This window comes from Myotis yumanensis, unplaced genomic scaffold, assembly GCF_028538775.1.
Source record: "Myotis yumanensis isolate MYYU_CA2020_CCGP unplaced genomic scaffold, mMyoYum1.0.hap1 SCAF_19, whole genome shotgun sequence".
NCBI lineage: Eukaryota > Metazoa > Chordata > Mammalia > Chiroptera > Vespertilionidae > Myotis > Myotis yumanensis.
This window is the reverse complement of record NW_027223770.1, coordinates 24,665,971-24,690,530: the sequence shown is the minus strand read 5'-3', so window position 1 is coordinate 24,690,530 and position 24,560 is coordinate 24,665,971. Positions and strand designations below refer to the sequence as shown.

At 49.1% G+C, this 24,560-nt stretch overlaps 1 protein-coding gene across 2 annotated transcripts; it reads left to right on the top strand.

Moving 5' to 3' along the window:
* Positions 1–438: 438 nt before the first annotated feature.
* Positions 439–24,295, top strand: THOC5 (THO complex subunit 5). Of its 2 annotated transcripts, XM_070399352.1 has the most exons (22): positions 439–491; positions 1,263–1,521; positions 2,711–2,842; positions 3,461–3,604; positions 4,460–4,573; positions 4,727–4,824; positions 5,896–6,042; positions 7,422–7,536; positions 8,874–9,006; positions 9,652–9,684; positions 12,117–12,194; positions 13,086–13,126; positions 13,370–13,469; positions 13,949–14,057; positions 17,301–17,402; positions 17,962–18,058; positions 18,644–18,758; positions 19,824–19,927; positions 20,050–20,137; positions 20,497–20,612; positions 21,317–21,507; positions 24,100–24,295. In XM_070399352.1, the coding sequence occupies exons 3-22, from the start codon at positions 2,747–2,749 to the stop codon at positions 24,161–24,163; spliced, it is 2,085 nt and encodes a 694-aa protein (XP_070255453.1). In that variant the 5' UTR covers positions 439–491; positions 1,263–1,521; positions 2,711–2,746; the 3' UTR covers positions 24,164–24,295. The 2 variants fall into 2 exon arrangements, with proteins under 2 accessions (XP_070255453.1, XP_070255454.1); XM_070399353.1 differs by lacking the exon at positions 9,652–9,684.
* The last annotated feature ends 265 nt before the right edge of the window (positions 24,296–24,560 follow it).

Sequence of the window (24,560 nt, the reverse complement as noted above, 5' to 3'; positions counted from 1 at the left end):
GCAACCTTAGCAATCGCCAGGCTCTAACCAGTTGAGCGACCCGGCCAGGGCTCTACACTCCCCGACTCTTGTGTAATCTTGGGCAAAAGACCTATCATTCAACAAATACTTGGCAGAGAGCCTACTAGTCGCGGGCATTAAGGCGCTGGGGGGAGAGTGAACGAAACACACTGAGTCTTTGCCCTCGCAGCCTCAGTTTCCTGGTTTCCCAGGGCAGCGTGCGGTGATGGCTGTGGGATCCTCCCTGGCAACCCAGTTGCCTCAGCCCCTGACGCCCAAGTCACCAAACCGCAGCCAGCACTGGGCGCCAGCCGCCATCGCAGGCTTTCGAGCTTCGCTTCCGGCTTCCACGCCTCGCTTCCGGCCTCCGCCTTCCGCTTCCGGCCTCCGTGCCTCACTTCCGGCCTCCGTGCCGCGCTTCCGGCAGCTCACTCCTTCCTTCCGCTTCTCGATGGTGCGCGGGCTGCAGTTCCCCCGGCCGGCCGCCTGAAGTGAGTGGAACGCGGGGGCCGGTTCGGGGCGCGGGGCGGCGAGTGGGGGTCGGGACCCTGGGAGGGCGGCAGAGCGAGGCCGGGGGCTCGGGGGCTGCGGGGCGGGCCGCCCGCCCGGGGGGCGTCCTCGGGCCGGAGTCCGGCCCGGGTTCTCCGTCCTCGGTGCCGCTGCGCGCTCCGTGTCCTCTCGTGGGCAATGCTGGCTGCAGCGTCCCAGGCCCCACGTTGCAGCCTTTTTAGACGACGAGGACGAAGGCGGTGGTGAAAACAGCGCCCATGTACCGGGCGCTCAAGTTTGTGAAAGACACGCTTTTCTGGGTCCCAGTCGTGGTTGCTCACACGGAAGCCTTTCAGGTCTTTTGGCCAAAATCAGCTGATACCATGTAGGACCGTTTCCTAAAGGTTCTTAATGAAGTCGCTTGAAAAATATGTTGTATTGATTTTGAGAGAGAGAGAGAAGCATCGACGTGAGAAGGAAACATGGGTGGGTTGCCGCCCATAGGCACCCCGACGTGGGGCAGGGGTGCCTCTGACCGCAACCTGTATGGACGGGAATCGAACCCGTAACCCTTTGGGGGGCCCGGGGGGGCGCTCCACCCACTGAGCCACCCGGTCAGGGCTGCATCGAGCCACTTTTAAAATTTAAATTTGCTTGAAACCATTAAGTCTGTCATAAACATAAAACTCGGCTCACTTGTCATGTGCAGAAGGTTATGATAAGAAGTTAATAGATTTAAAGTGAAGACAGGTCCTTTTTATGATTCCGGCCAGGTCTCCCTGTCTCAGGCTCTGCGATAGAGTCCCTTCGTGAAGCGAGGAACGTCGGGGTTCACAGATGGTCAACGAGGGACGGCAGATGCTCCTGGGAGCAGTCGGCCGTTTCTAACAGGAATCGGAAAGAGTCGCTTGCTCCTCAGGTGCCCGCTGTCATCGAAGATCACGCTGTGCCCCCCGAGGCCCCGCTCCCCATCGTCTGCATTGCCTTCGCCCACGGGGGGCCTTCCTGGCCCTGGCCACAGCCACCCCTGAGGTAGGGCCTCTTTTCTCACTGGGTCTGTGAGGGGGACACGGCCCGGAGGAAAGGGCAGGGACTGGTCCCAGAACTCGGTTTCCCTGGCTCCACTCCCACGAGCTGCGGGCTCCCCGGATGGTGGTTGGTGACCGATTTGTTGGGGTACGGGAGGGGTTGCTGCCCACCTCGGGGGGCTGTGGTGACAGCCAGGAGAGAGAGCAGAGGGAGGATGCTCCCTGACCCGAGAGCTCCATGAAATGTAGGCTCTGCTCTTTTTTTTAAATATATTTTTATTGATTTCAGACAGGAAGGGAGAGAGAGAGAGAGAGAGAGAGAGAGAGAGAAACATCAATGATGAGAGGAATCATGGATCGGCTGCCTCCTGCATGCCCCCTACTGGGGATCAAGCCCAGAAAGTGGGCAAGTGCCCTTGATTAGAATCAAACCAAGGACCCTTCATTCCGCAGGCCGACGCTCTATCCACTAAGCCACACTGGCCAGGGCTAGGCTCTGCTCTCTTAAATGTTGGGGGTCACCAGGGAGTTGACGGCATCCCCAGATGAGGAGGTGGCACAGTAATGGGGTTAAGAGCACTGGTGGGACATCCCAGCTGTGTCGGCCGGGGCAAGTCATTCCGCTTTCTGATGCTCCGTGTTCTCATCTATAAAACGTGCTTGTTCTTATCTGAAAGGTTTGTATAAAGAGCGAATGAGAACATTACCCACGGTGATGAAGCATTAGTATCAGGGACGTGCTATCAGCCGGACTAAGCGCTTGGTCAGTGGTGTGGTGGAGGCGCCTTTATAAGGAGGTGGAGAGGAGGAAGATGAGTTCATTTCGGACAGGCTGAGGGATGACCCCCTCCTTTTACAGAGGATTTAATTGCTGCTTGGGAGGGTTGTCTGTTTTTCTTTTAAATCCTCACCCGAAAAAAAAAAAAAATCCTCATCCAAGAATATGCTTAGAGAGAGGAAGGGGGCGAGAGACAGAAACATCCATCAGTTGCCTCCCGTACACACACTGACCAGGACTCGAACCCACAGCCTTTTGGTGTACAGGATGATGCTCCAACCAACAGAGCTACCCCGCTAGGGCTGAAAGGTTGAGTCTTTTCTTGAGTTACCGAGGGTGTAAGTGACCACAACTGCTCGTTAAACTTAAGTTTTCTGACCACAGGAAAATCTCAAAAGCTTTCTCCTCTTAACAGGTCTCTACTGTTTCTTCCTGACCTCGCCAAGCAACCATGTCATCAGAGTCGAGCAAGAAGCGGAAGCCCAAAGTGATTCGAAGTGATGGAGCTCCAGCGGAAGGGAAGCGGAATCGTTCTGACCCCGAGCAGGTGGGGTTCGCCGGGCTGCCATGCTGCTGAGGAAGTACAGCTTGTTGCCGGGCACCTGGCTGTGGGTTCGCAGCAGCTGAGGGTCACAGGGACAACCTTCCGGTAGCCTCTGTTTAATCAGGTGCCCAGAATTCACTTGGCTCTCCAGAGCCGGAGTGTCCCCATCAGTTGTAGCTGCAGCATCCCAAGAACCAAGAAGACTTTTTCTTTTTTTTTAATTTAAATTCTTTATTGTTGAAAGTATTACATATGTCTCCCCGGCCCCTCCCGCCCCCCAGCACATGCCCTCGCCCCCCTACTTGTGTGTCCATTGGTTATGCTTATATGCATGCATGCAAATCCTTTGGTGGATCTCTTACTACCACCACCCTCCCCCCCATTTTTTATTTTGTTTTTTATACTCCTCCTTCCTTACTGAATCTGTCACTAAGCATGCATTCCTTTATAATCAGAAGAGAGTTCTTTTCCATTTTGAAAAGAAGAAAAACATTTGATTTGAGGACCAGATCCTTTAGAGACCTGCTTTGGGTTTCATTGCTATTCATCTCAGCCCATGTCCCTGGTCCTGACTGGGAGACTTCTACCCCCTACTCAAGGCCTGTATCCTTGCCTCCACAGGAAGGCAAATACTACAGTGAGGAGGCTGAGGTGGACCTGCGGGACCCTGGAAGAGACTATGAGCTGTACAAGTACACGTGCCAGGAGTTGCAGCGACTCATGGCCGAGATCCAGGACCTGAAGAGCAGGGGAGGCAAGGATGCGGTAAGGAGTGGACTAGGCAAATATGAACCCGGTGGGTCCGCACGGTTGCACCTGTTTTGCAATTACCAGAGAGAGCCCATCCTGACCTTGGCCTCCTGTCCTAGCCGTGAATAGGTCGTTGGGGCCTGGGCACTCTAGGGACCTATCTATTAATTTATTGGAACTTCTCATCACCATCCACTCACAAGTGACGGTAATAAAAGTACAGGATAATGAATTTTTCCCCTAACTATAATTTGATAACTTATCCAAATAATGTATATTAAGTGCTAAGTATTTTTTTAAAATATATTTTTATTGATTTCAGAGAGGAAGGGAGAGAGAGATAAAAACATCAGTGAGGAAAGAGAATCATCGATTGGCTGCCTCCTGCACCCCCCCGCTGGGGATCGAGCCTGCAACTCCGGGCATGTGCCCTTCACTGGAATCGAACCCGGGACTCCTTGGTCTGCAGGCCTGTGCTCTATCCACTGAGCCAAACCAGCCAGGGCTAAGGGCTAAGTATTTTGCTAGGTGTTGAGAAATGACATGTAAATACCCTTGCTGTTATAAGGGTGGATATGTACAAGGAAATCAGAACAAAAATTATTACTAAATGAATAAACCCGGCTTTTTGGCCAGATGTTTTTGTGCGTTGGCTGCACTTGCTCCCTATTCAGTTCCTGTTAACTTTGGTCCAATCAGAAATGGCTTTTTGCCCTGAGAACCTTACGCCCTTCCCTTGTACAGTCATTCTTTCATTTCTCTCTGACTCTTCTCATGGTTCTGCCTCCTCCCATGTTCTTATTTTGGAGCCGAAGGAAGCGAGTCAGTGCCCGCTTCTTGCAGTGTTTACCAGCTTTTCTTTGCCCGCAGGCAGTTGAGATTGAAGATCGCAGGATCCTGAGCTGTGTTCATTTCATGACTCTAAAGAAGCTTAACCGATTAGCCCACATCAGATTGAAGAAAGGACGAGATCAGACCCATGAGGTAGGAGTTGAGAGGTTTAATCCTCCTTCTCCTCCCTCCTCCCCATCCCCTTCTCAGTGCCCTTTACCCCTTGTTCTGAGTTGGCTGCCACTCTGCTCTGCCCCGCCCCACCCTGACTTGCCCCTCTCACCTCTGACCTTGTCCCCCTTTCAGGCCAAGCAGAAAGTAGACGCCTATCACCTGCAGCTCCAGAACCTGTTGTATGAGGTGATGCACCTGCAGAAGGAGATCACTAAATGTCTGGAGTTCAAGTGAGTTTTGGAGGCCAGGGCTTCGGCAAGATGGTCTGTTAGTAACTGCCTTTTCCCGCATCACTCTGTGTGAGCTAGTCTCTTAAAAAAGAAATCAGATGATTGTGGAGACGGTAGGACCTGGGAGAAGGGTGAATAGATGACTTTGAGTGGGAAGGTTGGAGGCAATAGTTTTAGTTGGAGGCAATAGTTTCTGCACAAAGAAACTCCGAAGCCTGTGACCATTTTGAGTTTTGGTCAGAGCAGTTGTCTCTCCCTAGTAGGGGCCTTTGCGTTCATTACCAGTTTGATTTCTGAGCAGCCTTGTTGGGAGCAGCTCACCTCCAGTCATGTCCTTTTAACCTTTTGGCCCAGTTTTCATCGCTAAAGTTCCAGTTCATTTTTGCAAACCGGGATTTCTTGCTGCTTAGCTGCCTTTGGTGAACAAACGAGAGTTTGCAGTGTTCTTTCTAAAATGTAATAATGCCTCTTGGCAAATCCAAGGTGAGAGATGTGAAGGGAGGAAGGAGTAGAAGAGAAGGGAGCGTGTTCTTGCTTGGTCAGACCCATTTGTGCCAACTGAAAGGTGTTATTTGTAATAAACTTGGGCACATTAGACATTGGGTCTAGTTTATTTTTAATAATAATGATGATGATTTTTGAGGGATCTTTATCTGCTCCACAAATTCATCACATAGTAATACTTAAATACTAATAGAGGTGAAATCCACATCAGGTCTGAGTAGTATTGTACCATTGCCACTTTCCTGGTTTTTGACTTGGTACTGTTTAGATAAGATTGTTATTGGAGGGGAAGGGTATGTGGAGGAAATAGACCCTCACTCCAGGTGTGAAAACAAAGGGGAAAAGAATGCGATGCCCAGCCTGTAACCATTGCTCAGATGGAAGCTGATAAACCCAAAATACAGTGGGACTAGGCCCATGGAGAGCCAGTGGCCCTGGAATGAGGCATGTCCCTGCGTATCTATCGACCTGGGCAAAGTGGGTGTACATGGGGAGGAGCTGGGAGCCTGCTTAAGCCACAGTTTGGGTTCCTAAGAACGGCAATTTGACATTTGTTTTTGTCTATAGGTCAAAGCATGAAGAAATTGATCTGGTCAGTGTAGAGGAGTTTTATCAAGAGGCTCCTCCAGATATCAGCAAGGCTGAGATCACCATGGGAGACCCTCACCAGCAAACCCTTGCACGTCTGGACTGGGAGCTGGAGCAGCGGAAAAGGTGGCTTTCCTCTTCCTGACCTTGTTAACCTGTGCAGACACGGCCCTTTAACCTCGGGGAGAGTACTTTGTTATGATCCACAGACAGCAACGCTCTGTGCAACCGGCAGAGTAGTCTCTAAGACCAAACCCCATTTTGTGATTAATGCACACCTGTTAGTTCAGATTTTGCCAACTGCATTGTAAGTGAGGTTGGAATCGGTTAAGGCTGTTAACGGAAAGTTGGAGTAATCTTTCTTTTAAAATTTTAACACCTGAGACCTAAATACCTTTTGTATCATAAATCTAATTTTGGTTTTGTCCTTTTCCCCTGTGGTTCTTTTAAAGCTTTGCAAACATCATTTTAGAAGGTTGTACGATATTCCATGTATAGACAAATTGTAACTCACATAATCGTTCCCTGATTGGATTGGACTGTTTTTCTTTAGAGAAGCAGCTGTTTTTATCCCTTGCCTTTTTCGGTTATTGAATGTATTCTGTACCTTAGGTCCATGTTATGAATTTAATAAGTACTAAGTCTGATTCTTAGGGATTGGTGTCAATTTTTAGCAGATGGGCCTGTCACTCTCCTGTGCTCCCGGCACAGGCTAAACTGTGAGTGTTGTATTCCTGTGGCACTGGTCTGGAATCCTGCCCGCCCGGCCCCACTCAAGCCACTCTATGGCCTCATCGGGTCCTGTAGCTATTAGGTCCGCATGTTTGTGAAAGTTTGGGTCTTGCCACTAGAGGCAAGAAATGGAGCAGATGATGGCAAGGGGTATTCCCTAGAGGTTATGGACAGAGCCTCTGGGGCCAGACAGGCATGGATTCAAAGCCTTGCTCCGTGCTTGCTCTTTCCTGGATGACCTTGGGCAAGTTATCTACCTCCCTGAGCCTTCATGTCTTCCTTTGGGGATAAGAAAAGATCCTATCTTCCAGGGTTGTTCTTGTTTTTTTTGTTTGCTTGTTTTTAACAGACACAAGGTTTTTATTTTTTCATTTTTCTAAATATATTTTTATTGATTTTCAGAGAAGAAGGGAAAGGGAGAGAGAGAGATAGAAACATCAATGATGAGAATCATTGATCGGCTGCACGCCCCCTGCTGGGGATCAAGCCCGCAACTCGGGCATGTGTCCTGACTGGGAATTGAACCATGACCTCCTGGTTCATAGGTCAACGTTCAACCACTGAACCCCACCAGCAGATTCTAACAGGGTTTTTATAAAGATTAAATGCAGTAATGCTTGTAAAGAGTTCTTCAAAGTGCCAGGCATATAGTACGTGCTAGGGAAACCCTGGTTCATCCCAGCTGCTTTTATTAGGGGGATTCTGGCAGTGAGCGGCATGTCAGGGTATCCCTGGGGAGCATCTAGGCACAGTGCTCTGTCCTTTCCCCACAGGTTGGCGGAGAAGTACCGAGAGTCCCTCTCCAACAAGGAGAAGATCCTTAAGGAGATTGAAGTGAAGAAGGAATACCTGAGCAGCCTCCAGCCTCGCCTGAACAGCATCATGCAGGTGAGGGCCTTCCCCCAAACCCTCACCCCATCAGCCTCTGTTTTCCTCCACCGAAGAACCAGGGAGACCCTGCTGACTCGAGCCGTCAGCAGCCATGTCTCCCTTTGGCTTTTGCCAGGTGTGTTATCCTAACCTGAGTTAGGGTACAGTTCGAGGATGGTCCCGGGTAGAAGAAAAGCTGGCCAGGTGGACTCAGGGACATATACACAAGTTTACTGGGGGTGCTTTCTTTTTGTTTGTTTGTTTGTTCATCCTCACCCGGGGATATATTTTCCATGGATTTTTAGAGAGTTGAAGGGAGGGAAGAGGAGAAAGAAGGAGAGGGAGAGAGAGAGAGAAACATCAATGTGAAAGAGATACATCGATTGGTTGCCTCCCACATGCTTCCTGACTGGGGCCAGGGATCTAACCAAGGTACGTGCCCTGACCCCGAATCGAGCACAAGACCCTTGGGTGCATAGGCCAACACTCCAACCACTGCCCAGGGCTATCCCAAAGCCTTATCCCGGTAAAACACGTTTTTAAAAAATATATATATATATATTTTTTTTTATTGATTTTTAGAGAGAGGAAGGGAGAGGGAGAGAGAGAAAAACATAAAAACATCAATGTAAGAGAGAAACATTGATCAGCTGCCTCCTGCACCCCCTGACCAGAAATTGGACTGGCCACCTTTCGGTGCACGCTTTGACCAACCAACTGAGCCGCACCGACCAGGCCCACTTTTGCAAACTCTTTAGTTTACCCCCTACATGGTCTTAACCAGCCCCCGAAGTCTATAGGTGCCTAAGTGTGCTGTGCATATCTGTTAGATCCCCCTGATTGTACCTCAGGGGAAGATTTTTAGTAGATTGACGCACTGTGAAAACATGACTCATATTTGAAAGCCATTAGGTACCTTAGGAGGAAAAGTCCCCACTTTACCTGTCAACTGTAATGTCTTTCTATATAGGTGACCTGATTTTGTTGGCTTTGTGAAGCCAGATTTGGTCTAAATCCTTATAGTTTTATGAAGCAGGGTAAATGGTTAATATGAAGGAACTTGGCAAAGGACCCTAGAGAAATTACAAATTCCCTTTTCTGGGGTTTGGCAAGTCCACATTTCCTCCCTTCCACACTAGGCATAGAATTAGAATTGTTAACAGAAATATTCCCAGTAACACTCTGTAATGGGATAATGGGACAGAACAAAAATGGAAACTAAGAGTATGGGCGGTACTTAATTTTTCCTGTTAAAAAATATGCCTGCAAATATTTAGGTTTGTAAAGTGATTGGAAATTTCCTTCAGCACTATGAGAAAGTTCTAATTGCTCCTCATCCTCATCAATGCTTGCAGGCTTCCCTCCCGGTGCAAGAGTACCTGTTCATGCCTTTTGACCAGGCTCACAAACAGTATGAGACGGCCAGACACCTGCCGCCTCCCCTCTATGTCCTCTTTGTCCAGGCCACTGCGTATGGGCAGGCCTGTGGTAAGTACGGGGCCTGGTGCAGAAGAGGGGCCATGGGAGCAGCAGCTGTGGCTGATGGGGTCATTTGGAAGCACTGCCGGCTGAGGAAAGCTCTAGGCCTTGCTCAGACGCCCTCAGGTGACCAGTGCTGCCTGCCCTGTGCACCACCCAGCATGGCTGCTTTGACTAGCTGGCCTGAGGCTGGACTAAACCGATGGGCATTTCAAAATGGATGGCTTTGAATCTTTGATGAGCCTGGCTGGTCGGCTGTTGAGTGCGGTGCCCAGGCAGCCCAAAGCACGTTTGGCAGGTGGATCGGCACCTCTTGCTCGGCTTCAGAAACTGAACACAGGTCCCAGCCAGCTCTTCTAGGCTTTTCCATGCCCCGAACAGGCTGCATGTCATTACGGTGAATTGCCCAGTAAGGGAATGTGTCCTCATGATAAGCTTAAAGGCAGCCCTTTACTCCTCCAGGGTTTTGAGATGTTTCGGAGACCCTGCCTCTTGCTCTATTGCCGCTTTCACCCAGCACCTAAAGCTTTCTTCCCCACCCCCACCAGGGCATGCCTCCTCCACCACATCACTGTCTCTCTTCTTATGTCTTCTGGGTCCTTCTCCCTCCCTGTCCTCCCTCCCTGTTGTCCTCCCTCCTGTTTCCATCATCAGCTCATATGAAATCCTCCCAGCCCCCTAGACAGGGTGAGTAATTTTCTTTTCTGTTTAAACCTCAACCTATTTCCATTCCCATTTTACTGTAGAATTTCAGGACTAAATTACTCAAAAGTTTGCCAGTGGTCGATGGGGGCAACCAGCTTATTTGGGGTAAGGTGTGATGGGTCATGCAGTTTGTTAGAGTAGTGGTTGGCTACCTGGGAATACTATCCCTGCCACTTGGGGGAAGTTTGCCATCCCTCCTTAGTACGATTGGACAAGTCACTTCAGGCTGCTTGTGACTGTCTGTGATGTGTATACTCTTTTGAATGGAGCAGGAGGGGAGGTGGTCTGTCTGAGCAGCCCTAGACCCACGGGGCTCCACAAAGGCAGGCCCAGGCGTCACTCAGGAAGATGTTGGGTCTGGTGCATGGTTCTTGAGATGCCAAGCTCAAGTTGAATACATCTGGTCTTGAATAGAACTGAGCTTGATGCCAAGCTCAAGTCAAATAGCCTAGCTTATTTATTTCCTGGCTGTGTATCACACTTCTCTAAGCCTTAATTTTGTCATCTGTAAATGTATAAAATGTATAATAATAGTGTTACTCCTATAGGGTTGTTGTGAAGATGGAAATTTTTTTAAATGTTTTTGTTGATTTTGGAGAGAAAGGAAGGGAGATGGAGGGAGAGAGAAACATCAATCAGTTGCCTCCCATACACACCAGGCCAGGGATCAAACCCACAACCTGGGTATGTGCCCTGACCTGGATGATAATTTTTATTGTATTATTTGTTTATTTTTGTAAGAGAACATTTATTTGGTAAATCACAGAGGTAGACTTAATTCCTAGAAGATTTGAGCCTAGGAAACAATTTATAGAGTTAAAGGAAGAGCCCTTGAGCTTGGGAGTGAGGAAGGTAATGGTAATGTGCCTGAGGCAGGGAAGGAGGAGGGTGAGGGAAAGGAAATGGGAAAGGCATGGGCCTGCTCCCTGGAGGGAGACCTCACTGGATCTTCCTCCGAAGGGTTTTAAAGGTGGAGATTTTAGGGGAGGTCCTAGGGGAAGACCTTAACAGAATATACAGCAGTTTTCCAGGCGTACCCTTTCAGGTGGTGGTCTCCACTGATTGATTGGCTGGCTCCAGAGCAGGGGGTCATTGTTCAATGCAACTGGTCACCGTGGCTGGTTTTTGTTGTTTCTCTGGGCCTGGAGCTGAAATACAACTGAGGCCTAGCTGTTATCTCTAGGGGGGAAAGGTCTGGGGGTCCAAACCACATGACCTTCGATATACTAAGGAAGGAAAGGTCACTCTGGAGATGACCACCCCCCCTCCCCCAATAATTGATTGCTCGGTGCTAGGCACCTGGGGCTTGCCATCCTGGTGACCACCAGTACCTGGCCATTGTCCTTGCTCTGCTCAAGTCTGTCTAACTGCCTACAATATCCCCCTTCAAGGATCTTGGCTCTGAATTATTTCAGCAAAAGGGGTTCAGGGTCTCTTCTGTAGGTGCTTTCTGCTGAAGGGGGGTGATGTTTTTCTTCAGGGCCAAGAGATCCTCGCTCACTGTCAGAGGGGCGATGTGGCCTGGGCAGGGAAGGAGGTGGTGATGGTGTCTAGAGTTGGTATTTCCTGAGTATGAGTAGGACTTGTAACCTTGAACAAAGCAAAGACATTATTGTTAGGGTTGCTGAAGGAGGAACACAGGAGGCTGTAAACCAGGTCATCTGGAAAACCAGAAGGGCTGAGCCCCAAAATGGTGCCAACCAGAAGACTACAAGTTTTTAATAATTAATTTTATAATTAAAATTATAAGCATCTGCTCATTCATTATAAACATCACCTCACCATCTGACTGGCCAGCTCTCATTAGTCACATTCTGATTTCATAAATGCAGAACCAGGGGCTCAGCGCTCTGACATAACTTTCCAGGTCACACGTTTGGGAATTGGAACTGTGACTCAGGCCTAGGACTGGACTGCAGGGTCCAGGTTTCTGCCCACTGTCCTCCTGCCTCCCAGTTAGATGGCACAGTGCCAGCCGGGTGCTTGGTGTAGTGTGGCGTAGAGAATGAGCACTTAGTCGGGTGAAAGCCATTATTTCTGGGATGTGACAGTTACGGTTTCTGCATGAGAACCTTTAAGGCATTTGGCAGAAGAGTACCATGTGGCTTTAGGCCCGAGGTTGGGGTTTCTGTACCTTGGTATAAGCCTGAAACTGGAGGTGTTCACCACTAGTCTCAGGTCATACTTGTCCAGGAATCTACACTTTGGGTTCTTTGTTCTCGGTAAATGATGCAAAAAATACTTAAGTTTCCTACCTGTTTCTCTTCATCTGGAGAAAGGGCTTTTGTCCTCCCACCCCAGTCAGTAAGGAGCTGTGACAAAGGCAGAAGAGATGCAGTCCCGGAGCTGGCCTGCCTGTGCGGCTGAGCTCCTACCCTCAGCGGCTGTCATACAAAACTTCTTCTTGCTCCCAGATAAAACACTGTCTGTGGCGATCGAAGGCAGTGTGGACGAAGCCAAGGCCCTGTTTAAACCTCACGAGGAATCCCAAGGTAATGTGCTGGTCAGATCCTCCCCTGTCTTCTGTAGCTGGCTCCGGGGACACCAAGTCACCACCTGAGGGCAGTGCTGGCCCTTTGGAATTAGCTGTACTGGTTTTATTTAACAGGGAGCTTGACTATGTTCATGGGGACAGGGAAAGCCCTGCCTGTGGATTTCAGCCCTGCACTCACTAGCTCACTGGTTCCGGGGAAGCTCTTTAACCTTTGAGCCTCAGTTTAGTCACCTGTCCAAACAGGATAGTAACACCTCATGTAGAATTATGTGAATTAAACAAGGTTATGCATGCAAAAGCCCTTAGCATCATCCTGGGCACATAGCAGCCACTCAAATTATATGAGCTGCTATTGTTACTTTATTACTATTATTGCTACCACCACCGCCACTACCAGTGGAGGGGCATAGGAGAACATAAAAAAATATGTAAGAAAAATTCTAAAAGATGGTTGGTGTGATTACAGGTCATTTTTCTTTGTGTTGTTTTTTTTAAAATATATTTTATTGATTTTTTTTACAGAGAGGAAGGAGAGGGATAGAGAGTTAGAAACAACGATGAGAGAGAAACATCGATTGGCTGCCTCCTCACACCCCTTACTAGGGATGTGTCCGCAACCAAGGTACATGCCCTTGGCCAGAATCGAACCCGAGACCCTTCAGTCCGCAGGCCGATGCTCTATCCACTGAGCCAAACGGGTCAGGGCCATTTTTCTTTGTTTTCTTGCATCATGTTTTCTATACTGGATATGAAGCAGCAAATTAATTTATCCTAATAGAAGCATTAATAAATGACAGAGAGTCTAGGCCCCTTTCCGCCCTGGGTTGAGGTGCTTTAGGGAGCATCAGGAGCCCCTTCCACTCTATACGCCTTCTCTCTGTGTCTGCAGATGACGAGAGCGACTCGGATGCCGAGGAGGAGCAGACCACGGTGAGAGCTGTTCCCTCTTGTGGGCGTGCCAAGCAGCTGCACCGGGGCCTGCTAGTTGGCAGGTGCCATCCTTCCTAGAAGCAGAAGAAAGGTTTGAAGGAAAGGGCTGCTGGGAGCCTGGCCACTGAATAGCTGAAGCATCAGGTCCCAGGCAGCAGTGCTGAGGCCCTGGCCGGTAGGGAGAAGGCAGGGAGAGAGTTTGTACGACCAGTGCTCATCGTGTCCATTCTTTCCTTTGTCCAGAAACGCCGGCGACCCACACTGGGAGTCCAGTTGGATGACAAACGCAAGGAGATGCTGAAGAGGCACCCGCTGTCCGTCATGCTGGACCTGAAGTGCAAAGGTCTGGCTCCCTTGTCTGGGGGTCCCATAGCACTTAGGAGTTCCGCCAGCTGTAGGGGCACAGGGCCCCGCAAGCCAGGGGCCTCTTTGCCCAAGAACAGATTCTGATGTCTTATTTCTCTGATTATCTTCATTGTCAGGGGTACATGGTATCATTGTGTCTTATTCCTGGTGATGTAAACTCGGATCCACTTGGTGATCACTTGATCCTTCCCTTTTCATACTGTCTTTGTCAGAGGCAGGGTCTGTAAGTCCAACCCACACTCAAGGGGAGGGAAATGAATATCTACCTTTTGCGGGGAGAAGTAACAAGAAATTTATAGACGCTCTGCCTTTTTTTTTCCTCAACCTTAAATTGCCACTGAGTTTTTGTTTTTATTGTAAAATATCTTAAAGCCTCATTGCCGTCCCTGTCTGTAAAACTAATAACTCTGCTCTCGTGTTTAACTCATGCATCCTTTTCTCTCCCTCCCCGTCCAGATGACAGTGTACTTCACCTGACGTTCTACTATCTCATGAACCTCAACATCATGACAGTAAAAGCCAGAGTGACAACTGCCACGGAGCTGATCACCCCCATCAGTGCAGGGTAGGAGCAGGCGAAGCGGAGGGGGACGGGAGGGGCTGTGATGAGCGCCGTGGTGCCAGGCTGCTCTCGGTTTCTCTCTCCTCTGGCCCCGAGAGGTTCGTGCCTACTTTGAATTCTGTCGTCATGTCCACTTGGCCTGGAAGTCCTGGCACGTCACTGGTATTTAGAAAGCACTGACCGACTTGACTTAGTGACGTCCTGCTACACAGCAGGTGATAAAAGTGACTGCGGCATACTGCAAATCGAGGGGGTGGGGCAGAGGAACAGCTCAGTGTTGGAAGAGCATGAAAATGCGACTTGGCAGACATTATCAGGTTGACAGCTTTTCTTTTTCTATCGCAAGGTGCTGGGATTTTCACTTTACACTCAGCTCAATCCCAGATTGTCCTTAACCTGGGCAGTGGGAGGAGGACTGTGGTGGGCCCTGCGGGGTTTTTGAAGAAGGTGAGCCTTCAAGTTTTGTCTAGCTCATCCCCTTCTTGTACAGATGGATAAACTGAGGTCCAGGGGGCATATGATCGTGCAAGCCCTAGGTCTAGAGCTCCAGACCCCCAGTCCAGAGGCCTTGGCTCCAGTACAGGCTGCTGTGGCCCCTGGAGACACCAGCCTGATGGATGGTTTTATTTATTTGTCTGTCTTTTTGACCCCCTTGATATGATCACAGTATATCACCCAGTAGCCAGTCAGAGTGCAATATCCCTGGTTTTCTCTAAGTTAGTTGTTTTCGTTTGGTTTTTACCGTTTGGGTTTGACTCAGGGTCTCTGTATGGTCCATATGTTGCAATTGGGTGAAGCTTCTCTCAGGCACCTTTTCATCTGAATGTGTCTGCCATCTTTTGTTGAGAAATTGTGTTGTTTTCTCTGTAGTTTTCCTCCAGAATTAGATTTTGATGATTGCATCCCTACAGTACAGTTTTATGGTTACTCCTTCCCCATGTATTTCATATAAATTGTAGTTAGATCTAGAGGATTGATGAAATTCCATTTTGAATTTTTGGAGGGGACAGAGGGGCAGGACTGTGTCATAGATGTTGAGTGCTTCCATCAGGAGACCCGAGCTGTCTATCTTTGCGATATTGATGACTTTTGCCAGGATCTGTTAAATCATTAGGGAATTAATGTTTTTAACACAAACATTTTAATCAGAATTATACTAGCCTTGCTGAATTTTCATCAAATTATTTTCCAAATGATCTCCATTGGGGCATTTTAATCCATTAATTTTTCATTAAGCCATTAAACTATTTTTATTCATTTTCCATTTTTATTTTACCAAGGTTTTTTCAATCCCTTTTCCATTAAAATTTTATAACAAAGATTTGACTAATTGAATAGCTTTTTGTTTCGATGTTGTATTTTTATGACTATAGCTTCCCCTTTCATGTCTATTGTTTTTACCAAAGTCAGATGTCTTGAGATATATATTACAGATGTAAGTTTTGTCAGGGAGATTTTATTCTTCTCCCCAGCCAGCGTGGCTCCGTTGTTGAGCATAGACCCTGAACCAAGAGGTCACCTAGTCGATTCCCAGTCAGGGCACATGCCCAGGTTGCAGGCTCGATCCCCAGTAGGGGGCATGCAGGAGGCAGCCAATCGATGATTCTATCTCCCTCTCCCTCTCCCTTCCTCTCTCTCTAAAATCAGTAAAAACTGTTTAAAAAATTGATTCTTCCGTCAAGATTTGTCACCTAGAAACCCTTATGTGCAATTTTACCTGTTTTGTTTTATTTTGGTTGATTCATTCTGTTAGTAATAGCCACCAAATATTGGCCAAGGACTGGCAATTCTTATTTATTTTCTAGCCAGTTTTCCATGCGAGGCAGTGAAAGGGGCAGACCCTTGCTGGGTAATAGTGGAGACAGAGATTCTGGGAGAGACGGAGAACAGAGAAGAGTCAAAAGCTACCAGTGCCGCGGTATTAAGTCCCGAAGTCATTTTGGGGGCTCAGGGCAGCAGGATTAGCTCTTCTGCCTGAGTTGTTCCTGATACTATTCCTGAAAAAATGGAGACCTCTATACTGGTTGAGGGCAAGAGTGGGCCCTGTTGTCCTTTGTGATCAGATTCCTCTATTATTATGCTTCCCCCAATTCTCTTCTCTGCTTGTCACACTTAATTACGGGCTGTGCCCTAGCCATTCCAGTTGGGTGGCAGTGGTGTCACTGTCTTTCTGTTTATAGCACTGGGCCACCTTGTCTCCAGTGCAGGTGATAATGTCTTTTTCTTCGAATAGAAAGGGGGCATTTTCTTGTGAGCAGCGTGAAATTTGGTCAAAGTGTGACAGACACAGCACCAAAGTTGCACACTTCCTTTCTGAGGTAGACAGGGATCTTTCTGCTTCTATAAAAGTTATGATTATTATTTCCAGTGTCATGTGGCTTTGCTCCCCTTAGGTAAGGCCCTGATCACCATATAACTTTGAAGAGATAGGGGTTTTTTGTTTGTTTGTTTGTTTGTTTTCTTATTGCTTTTAGAGGGAGGGGGAAGGAGAGGGATAGAGAGATGGAAACCTTGATGAGAAAAGACCTCATCGATCAGCTGCCTCCTGCATGCCCCCTACTGGGGATGGACCCCGAAACCTGGGCATGTGCCCTGATGACTGAGAATCAAACCAGCGACCTCCTGGTTCCTGGATCGACACTCAACCATTGAGCCACACTGGCCAGATGGATAGGTTTTTTTTTTTGTTTTTTGGTGGGTAAGAGTACTACTGACTTTTTAAAAAATATATATTGTTATTGATTTCAGAGAGGAAGGAAGAGGGAGAGAGCGACAGACACATCAAAGATGAGAGAAAATCATTGATCAGCTGCCTCCTGCATGCCCCCTACTGGGGATCGAGCCTGCAACCCGGGCATGTGCCCTTGACTGGAATCAAACCTGGGATCCTTCAGTCCACAGGCTTATGCTCTATCCACTGAGCCAAATCAGTTAGGGCAGTACTACTACCTTTTCTTAGTGCACATCTCAGCTCCAGCACTTACTAGCAGCATGATTTTGGACAAGCCATATCTTTCAAAGCCTTGAGTTTCTCCTCTATAAAATGGAAATGATAATACTCTGGACCTCATAGGGTGATGAAGATCCAATGACCTCAGGTGTATAAAGCATCTGACTCCCAGGAAACATTCAATTAATGGTGCATTGGTCATCAACACAAAGTGGCATGACCACCCCCGAATGTCCAAGTCTGCCTCGAGACAAGGTGTTGGGCCGCATTCTCACTGCAGTCTGCTCCCTTTCCAGCGACTTGCTGTCTCCTGACTCAGTCCTGAGCTGTTTGTATCCTGGGGATCATGGAAAGAAAACGCCGAATCCAGCCAATCAGTACCAGTTTGATAAAGTGGGGTGAGTCAGCAGTATTTCCTCCTTTCTCAGCTTCTCTGCTTCTGAATTTCTCTGGTGGCTCAAGCTTAATGCAGGAGACCTGGTAGGGCCAGAGCCTCTCGGGGGGTAGGGAGACCGTGGGGCAGGGGAGAGTGCTCTATTGAGAGAAGGGCACACAGGAGCTTTCCTGCTTATGAGGCAAACCGGTCATGGATGGGTGGGTGGGGAACATGATAAGAACATGTGATACAATAAAAATGTTGACCATTTTAATTCTCTGAGGATTAAAAACATTTTAAACTATTTTATGATTGGTAAAGTGGTAAGGAGAACGGTCATGTGCACGCCTTTCTGTTGAGATTTGCTGATTAGTTGAGGACTGTCGGGAAAAGAGAAAAGTGAACATGGGAGAGATGACATTTACAATAGGGAACCGCTCAAGTCAAGAGGCACTGTGGTAGCCTGGCTGTAAGCATGGCTGAGCCTGCGGGGCCGACCTGTGTGGGGTGATTGGGAGGAAGACTATATCCTGGGACCGTTGCAGAAAGGACTTATAAAATTATTTTACTCTTTTATGCAGCATCCTGACTTTGAGAGACTACGTGCTTGATTTAGGACACCCCTACTTGTGGGTACAGAAGCTGGGTGGCCTCCACTTCCCTAAAGAGCAGCCCCAGGTGTGTACACTGATCCCATCTCCTTAGCTGGAGAGCTCTACCTCCTCTCTACCCATACAGACTCCAGAAAGACTTCTGGTGGCTTTTGGGGGCTTTACACTAGCAGAATGCATTCCCTTAAGGATATGATCTGTCCTCCCTCCACTCAGCACACTAAAATGCCCAAGGCCTACAGGTGTTTAGGTACCTTTGCCTTCTCCCTGAGTCTAGAAACCCTCTAGATCAAAGTAACTTGGGTCCTTGATCTGGGTGCAGCACAACTGTAGGCTCTGCTGCCCCTTGGTCTTGTGTACAAAGAGGCCAAAAATGAAGTGTAAGCAGAACCCAGGACATCTGGCCCCTTAGCAGAAGCTTTCCTTTTCTCAGGAGCTGGCCACAGCCTCCTGAGAACCCAGCAGCTTGTGTCGCTCCTGCTGGGACTCAGCGTCTGGCCTGTCACAGCAGGTGAACCCTGCCTCTCCCCGTCAGGTGCCCACCTCAGGGCATGGGTGAGCTCGGCTGCCACAGGCAGGCAGGGCCTCGGAGAGAGGCGGTGCCTGGAGGAAGGGACGAGCACTCAGGTGTGCCTCTTGCTGTCACCCACAGCCCACGGTGATCGCTGACCACTCGCTGAGCTCCAGCCACATGGAGACCACCATGAAACTGCTGAAGACCAGAGTGCAGTCCCGCCTGGCCCTCCACAAACAGTTCGCGTCCCTGGGTAAGCTGGTGTTGGGGCTGTGGCTTGAGAGCCATTCATTCAACACAGGGACAAAACAACCTAGCTCTTCATTCAGATGTCTGGAATCCTGACAACAAATGAAAGAGGGCTGGATTTCGGGCTCTTGCTGAGCTGCGGTGTTGGCAGGGCGGCTGGAGAGAGCTGCAGGCCATCCAAGCACAGATCTGAGCTCCCCCAGGGTCATCAGGGCTGTTCGGGCTCACAGAGGAGGCCCGGAGCCTTCTGGTGGCACAAGTTGGTTGGGGGCAGCTCATCCTAAGTTAGCGGATGTCCGGCTTTGGTGTGCATCCTACACATATTTAGTGGGCAGCCAGGTCATGATTCATGGAGCCCACCTTCAGCTTCTTTGAACACAGCTGTCCAGGGATCCACTCCTCATCCCTCCCTGAGACCTACTGAGCTAACACCCCCCCAGGGTAAGGCTGAGCCCCTCTTTCATAAGCTCCCAGGTGATTCTGCTGGGCCATTGGCCACGGTGGTGGCCATATGGGGCTTCTTTTCGTTTATTCATTCAGTAAATACTTCATTGCTGCATTTGTTTCGTCTCAAGGTTGGATGATTGTCATCCTGGGCAGCGTTTACTGTGTTGGCATATTTGCTTATTGAAATGCCAGCAGGAATTCACGCTGGAACAGTTCTCCAGCCTTTCTCCCCTAGAGGAACTGACACAGAACACTTCAGTCTTTTCCTCCATCAAGGTCAGCTATGGAAACAGCCCTCTCGGCGATTCGATCTAATTAATCGTCACTGCTGCAGCGGCACTGTCATTGGTTTTGGCTGGAGGCTCTTGTTTTGCTGACTGTCATTTACATTAAGAATAAAGCACCATGAATGCTGCTACTGGGTCTGGCCACAAGCACGTAGCCCTGGGTGAAGTCAGGTTGATGTGCCTGCATTCCTGGCACACGTTGACCTGGGCACCTACTGAGTGCCAGGTGTACCTAGACATCTGGCAGGGCCATCTGAGCCCTCTAGAGGATTCTGGTTACCTAGCTGTGGCACCTGATTTCTACCTGTGACCCCACCTGTCTTGCTCTCTTTTAGAACATGGCATTGTACCAGTTACTAGCGATTGCCACTACCTCTTCCCTGCAAAGGTTGTCTCTCGCCTGGTGAAGTGGGTGACGATTGCCCATGAGGATTACGTGGTAGGTAGAGGAGTGACGGGTCATCATTGCTGTCCTGGGGGCCGTAGGCCGATGTCTCCACCAGGCGGGCAGGAGGTTTTAAAGGAGCCAGCAGTTCATTCCTTGTCCGTGTTGACTTCTAGGAGCTGCATTTCACCAAAGACATTGTGGAGGCAGGACTGGCTGGGGACACCAATCTCTACTACATGGCACTCGTGGAAAGGGGCACAGGTAATTTGTTCTGCTCATAACAGTGGTTCTAGGCTAGGGGGGTGGCTGAGAATAAAACATTCCTGGAAATTGCCAAAAGAAAGCGAAAGATGTGGAATCCTGCTGCAGGACTTAGCAAATAGTAATGAATGTGACAGCACTGTTAAGTGAGTACTTTATCTCATTTAATCCTCATGACTGTCCTAGGCATCACGTCTACAACCTGGCAGTTCCACTTCGGAGATTCCAGAACAAACATAAAAGTGCTCTGGAGCACTCGGATTAATAGGGGACCTCAGAGCTAGCTTTAGGGGCCCGCTGGGGACGGGGCATGGCTGGCGATCTGGGTCACAACTGATTTTCCTCCTTTCCCTTCCCAGCCAAACTCCAGGCAGCTGTGGTGCTGAACCCCGGCTACTCCTCCATCCCACCCATTTTCCAGCTCTGTCTGAACTGGAAAGGGGAGAAAACCAACAGCAATGATGACAATATTCGGGTAAGGCCCTGCTGGGGTGACAAGAGGAGCAGGAGGAGCTCTCTGGGGAGCTAAGGGCTGGGACACTGTGTAATTCCTAGGACAGAGGATAGGATTGCTGGAATGAGATGAGTATGAGATCATTGCAGCTGTTAATTATTATTATTTTTTTTAAAATATATTTTATTGATTTTTTTTTTACAGAGAGGAAGGGAGAGGAATAGAGTGTAAGAAACATCAGTGAGAGAGAAACATTGATCAGCTGCTTCCTGCACACCCCCTACTGGGGATGTGCTCGCAACCAAGGTACATGCCCTTGACCGGAATCCAACCCGGGACCTTTCAGTCCGCAGGCCGATGCTCTATCCACTGAGCCAAACCGGTTAGGGCGCTGTTAATTATTATTGTGCCTGATGACTTGATTTCGTGGTGGCCTTAAGGCTGTGGAGCATGTTTTAACTCTAACTCCTTCTGACTTGGATCTCAGCTTGAGATTCCTTCTCTACACACCTCCGTCCTCTTGGCTGTGGATGTGCAAGGCAGGGAAAGCTATGGGTCAGAATCAGGAAGACCCCATGATTTGAGGACGGGGAGCTTTAGGATAATCCATTCTGGCTTGATGTGGTGTGCGCTAGCTCCTGCACAGGCCCAGCTGCCGTTCTGTGGAGCTGTCAGACCCAGCAGTCTGAAGGTCGTGCTGAGTGTCCGGACTTCCCACTCTGTAGGCCATGGAGAGCGAGGTCAACGTGTGCTACAAGGAGCTGTGTGGGCCCCGGCCCGGCCATCAGCTCTTGACCAACCAGCTGCAGCGCCTGTGCGTGCTCCTGGACGTCTACCTGGAGACCGAGATCCACGATGACAGCGTGGAGGGGCCCAAGGAGTTTCCCCAGGAGAAGATGTGTCTGCGGCTTTTCAGGTGAGGGGAGGGGTCAGAGTGCCAGGGACCTCCAGTCCTGCCTCTCACGGGGATTTGGGGCAGAGATCAGAGCCTGGCATAGAGGACACACCTGTTCCCGGGTGCACTGATCTGTTCACAGAGGAATTTAAAGTCCTGCTGCCGGATTTCCTGGGGAGAGCTTGCTGCCTCCTTCCTGAAACTTCCTGCAGCCGTGCTTACCAGCCTGGCCCAGTTCTTCACAAGCACCCTCTGAAGGGGACCCCCACTGAGTGAGCAGCACTGAGCCATGAACCAAGAGGATTTAGCTGAATTTTACTTTCCATGCTTTCTGTACTGTCCAATCAGCCTTTTATCTAGATGCACCTCCACCAGGCCTACTGTGCTCTTCCTAAGGCGTTCACACATCTTTGAGGATCACAGCTTTAGGCAGTCGGGCTTCCATCAGGAGCCAGCCTTGAAGGAAGACAAACACAAGTACAGATCTCTGCTTTGCTGCTCACCTTGGAAGAATCACTTCAGCTCAGCCCTGAGTCTGTTTCCTAAAGGCTGAAGGAAATACAACCTTCAGGCTCATGATAAATTAGCTCTAATTTACATGAAGTTTCCAGCATGGTTCCTAGCATAGACCGGGGCTCACAAAATGCCAGCAGGTCTGACAGCTCGGTATTGAGCATGCCTGCTTTCCTAGCACTTGTCGGTACTTTTCCTTTCGCTTTGGGGTTCTCTCTCGCTTTTGTCCCCTTACTCATGTTCTTAGAGTGCATTCCAGAACTCCCGAGTTCATATTGCTCAGGCATCTCCGTTTGGGACCAGGGCTTGGAGAGGAATGGTGTCTGGGAAGGGGAAAGGCTAGAATCTGTTTCTAATCAGGACATCCCCCTGTTCCCTATCAATCTAAGAGGTGTCTTATCTGCCCCTCACCTCCTCAGGCAACCAGTCCCAGCCTGGGGAACGTGTCCCCAGCATCCTCCCCTCTGTGTCTGGCACCTCCGCCTGGGTGATTTGTGGTGCTATCTGATAATAACCAGCTCTAACCCCCAGTGGCTGCTGGGAGGTGGTGCTGGTGCTGGATGTTGGTGCCTTCTAGGCCTTGCTCTCCCTCATGGGTCTGTGTGAGACCTCAGCTCTTCCCACCCTGCCAGCCTGCTGTAGCACATTCCTAGGGTGGGATCTCACATGGCCAGTGTTTCTTTTCTGTTCCCTAATGGTTCCCCAGGGACCTCTTTTCTGAAGTGCTTTGTATGTCACCCACGCTGAGCTCTGTGAGGGCATTGGAAGGTGCTGCTTTGGCCACTCAGATCTAATTAACTCCATGACTGGTGAAGTGTGAGGTTCTTGACCTAAAGTCCTGACCCTTGGGATCAAGCCAGGAAGCTGAACTTTTTTTTTTTTTTAATGCAACAAGTTTATTTAGCATAGCCAGTCCCAACATTCAGCACAAAAAGTTTACAGAGGCTGGTGGGTACCTTCAGGCTGTGGGTTCTCCATCAGACGCATGCTTAGACTTGCCCAAATGACAGTGCCCTTCTGGTGTTGGGAGGTATATGACCACATGGTTACGAGCAAAAGCTTTGGGGCCAGAAAGACCTAGATTCAATTTGCTGCTCCTACCTGTGTGATTAGGGTCTATACTTAGTCTCTTTGAGCTTCGGATTCCTCGCTGGTAAAACAACATTCACTTCAGGTATGGTTGGGAGGGTGAAATTAAACCAGATGGAGCATATGAAGTGCCAAGCACGGTGCAAGCAGAATAAACCCACACTTAGGTAAGTGGTTTTCCTGGTGTGGGGATTAAAACCTTTTTTCTCTGTATCTACAATCCCTGACACGTGCACACACACTCCCTCCTACCTTCCCTTACAAAGAACAAGATCCAGGGTGTTACCTAGTGGTTACTACTGAATGTCAATCATAGGCAGATGAATAAAGGAGTCCCTTCACCTGGACATCAGTTACTGGGGAGCTGTGTGGAAGGGGACCCTGTGTGAAGTTCTGCTTGGGGGCCCGGGATGATAGCCGAAGCACCTAAGCTTCATGAGGTCAAGGCTTGGCGTCGGACCTGGTCTTGAATTTGGCCTCTGCCACCTTCTGACCGTATAATGCTGGGCAGATAGTTTAACTCCTTGAGACTGTTTCTTCATCTGTAAAACTTACAAAATTACAGCAACAGCATCTAACTTTGCAGATTCCTTTCACCCCCTGACTTCAGAGTCCTACCTCCCTCCTGCATGGGACTCTCCTTGCAAAAGAGGTTTTTAAGTTTTTTCCTTTATTTTTTTAAATTATAGAACTAAACCATGTTTATTGTTAAACATAGAAACAACAGTCAACAGTTGTTAAATATATTAAAAAGTGAGGGTGCCCACACCCTGTCCCGAGAAGTGCCCTTTGTCAGTGAGGGCCCTTCCAGGCCTGTGTTCATGCATTTGCAAGCATATAGACATTTTTACAAAAATGGTATCACACCTTACATATTGTTCTGCAGTCTGCTTTTCTCACACGTTTATTTTTTCCCCTAACAGCTGTACAGTATTGTGCGGGTAACCATAATTTCTTCAGTCAGCCCAAAGGGCATGGTATGAACTGATTCCCCTTCTCCTGTTCCTCTAGGGGTCCCAGCAGGATGAAGCCGTTTAAATATAACCATCCTCAAGGATTCTTCAGCCATCGCTGACCTCCCGGCCTGTTGTTTCCCCTGGGCCCTCGGTGCTGTGCCTCCGCTTCCTCTTCTGTTCCACATGTGGCTCCTGACAGTCTCCAAAGACAGGTTTTATATTTCTAGACAATTAAAGTGTCATCTGACCAAGTGGCCTTCGTCTGGTGGCTCTTTTGGGAGGAGGGGGTGGCTCTGCAGTCTGTACGGGCCAGTAGGCGCCACAGCACGGTGTGAAAGAGCATTGTGGGTAGACTTTCTCAGGGTGGCCAACCCCACCTTACTTGTTTCTGCTTTGGGCAGTCCTCATTATCTAGGTCAAGCATGTCAAACTCAAGGCTAACATCGGCCAAGTAAACGAGGCATGGGGCCTACGGGCCACGAGTTTGACATGCTTAGTCTAGGTATTTATTATCCT